The sequence below is a fragment of the Dendroctonus ponderosae genome, unplaced genomic scaffold (assembly GCF_020466585.1).
Source record: "Dendroctonus ponderosae isolate FM_Combo_2020 unplaced genomic scaffold, Dpon_F_20191213v2 Dpon_F_20191213_7, whole genome shotgun sequence".
NCBI lineage: Eukaryota > Metazoa > Arthropoda > Insecta > Coleoptera > Curculionidae > Dendroctonus > Dendroctonus ponderosae.
In genome coordinates, this window is record NW_026018916.1 from 1,247,434 (window position 1) to 1,249,404 (window position 1,971).

At 52.0% G+C, this 1,971-nt stretch overlaps 1 protein-coding gene across 2 annotated transcripts in view; it reads right to left on the reverse strand.

The window, feature by feature from the left end:
• Nucleotides 1-1,713, reverse strand: part of LOC109543981 — a gene marked incomplete at its 5' end in the record, with an annotated part of 4,823 nt that extends 3,110 nt beyond the window's left edge. For both annotated transcript variants that reach the window (XM_019913943.2, XM_019913944.2), the window contains 7 exon segments: nucleotides 103-309; nucleotides 460-616; nucleotides 678-837; nucleotides 889-1,072; nucleotides 1,124-1,281; nucleotides 1,332-1,542; nucleotides 1,601-1,713. In XM_019913943.2, coding sequence (XP_019769502.2) covers nucleotides 103-309; nucleotides 460-616; nucleotides 678-837; nucleotides 889-1,072; nucleotides 1,124-1,281; nucleotides 1,332-1,542; nucleotides 1,601-1,713 — 1,190 coding nt within the window.
• Between the last annotated feature and the right edge of the window lie 258 nt (nucleotides 1,714-1,971).

Consider the following 1,971-nt stretch of genomic DNA (forward strand, 5'->3'; position numbering starts at 1 on the left):
TAAAGACAAAAATTTTTGAGGCGAAATACCCAAAAAGAAGTTTGTAAAAAATGAATCCGCCTCAACAATATAGAACTTATCTACAACTAAGGAAATAGTTACCTGATCAGACGATCCAGACTGGGGCGAAATCGGATCAGACGACGGCGATGAGCTGCTATCAGAAAAATCCTCCTCGATCAGAGGCTCCAAGGTGCGCCTAGGCAGAAGCCCGCGCAGAATCGCCCCTGTGATCGGAGGCGCCATCAGGAGCTCGTCCATCATCAGTTCTGTGTCATCCATGTTGTCTGAAGAGTAGGATTCGTTTGGCTGTGGGAAGTTCAGCTCCATCACATTTAACACTTCAACGAATCTAAACATGCAGGGCAGTGCTTTGGATGGAAGCGAAAGCAAAAACTCATGCAATCAGCCCCCAAAATCGTGCTTGGGTCCTTCGAAAAATGCCCTCAAAGCCCTAACCGATTGTTTTCCCTCAAAAGAAGGCGAGCACAGAGGGTCGTCCAAGTCGCCGCTGGTGGGCGTGCCCCAAACTTCCTCGCCAGATGTTCCTCCTGAGGTTTCCTCCTCTTGAGCCTCGTCTCCGTTAACCTTAAGCTCCTCCGGCGACTTCAGGTAGCTGTTTGCCACAAAAAAGTTGCACAAGTTTCAGCTGAGAATCCTCCTTCACCGGAACTCACCGATCAAAGAACCCGCCGCCGCTCCGGTAGTCGAGTTTTTCGAAAAAAGCCATCTTCTCTGCAACGAAGCTTCCAGCCCGCGCAGTCCAGCTCATGATAGAGGTGTGGTTGAAGGCTTCATTGTCCAGCCCCAAGCACTCATCGTCTTCATCCAGACTCTCTGAAAGTGCAAACCCTCCAGTTCCCTCCAAGAGTTTGGCTTGTAGCTCACCTTCCGAAGAGCAGTTGGTCTCAAATGCGTCATCGGGCGCCTCAGATCCAAACTGCTCCAGACTGGAAAGAGTGCCGAATCGCCTCAGAGTCTGAACCGAATTGCTCAGGGAATGATAGGGATGTTCTTCGGTTTGGGGCGAGTCATCATCGGAAGTCTGCGCCGCGCTCCCCTGCCTGTTTTCCTGCAGTTTTCATTAGGATTTCAGTTGGCCAAGTTGCAAAGCGAGTTTTACCATCGAGTCGTCGCAAGTTCCATTAGTCAGGCACAGTCGGGGCTTTTCGCCCTCGTCGCTGATCACTGAGTTTTCCGGGGTGGGCGGAGCCACCGAAATTTCCGGGGTTTTAAACGGGTCGTACTTCACTAGACTGGCCACCGGATTGGCGCATATTCCTGCAAAAAGATGGTCGTTGGTTGGCCAGCCCGAGTACATTTGGGCCTACCTAGGAGAAGGAAGGATTGCCAGTCGTTCTCTGAGCCGGGGTTGGCCGGAGCTGGCGCCACGCCCACAGCAGGGGCGTGGTTGTTGTTTCGTTGATTAGCGCAAGAGTGGCTGAGCTCACTGCTGCTGAGGATGTTGGAAAGGCATTTTTTATGGCACTGGCGGCAAACTGGGACGGTTTCTGGCACTACCGGACTGGATCGCACTGTGACCTGCGGAAACTCCCGGTTGGTCTTCCTGCTGAGCAATTTAGATCCTTTTTTCTTTTACCTGGCTCTCCGTTGTAGTGCTTTTGGACGGACTGGGCTCGTCATGGTCGCTGAGAATCAGCTCTTCGCACATGCTGTCGTTCTGATTGGAGTCCCGCGAAGGGGCAACATTACCTACAACCCTGCTTATCAGACTGTGAAGGCTTTCACTGCCGGTCAAATCACATTTAAAAACGTTTTTCGGGCTGTGAAGCCGTGGTTCATGGGAATTTTTCCCTGACGTTTCGTCCACAAGTGCGGTGGACATTATCAAAGGCGATGAGGCAGTGGGCGAAGTGATCTCCCGTGCTTTCCGACTAAGACTGGTTCAACTACTGGATCCAGAAGGGCACCTTCGGGGTTTAGACCATGGTGGAGGAAGGGTTTCCCTGA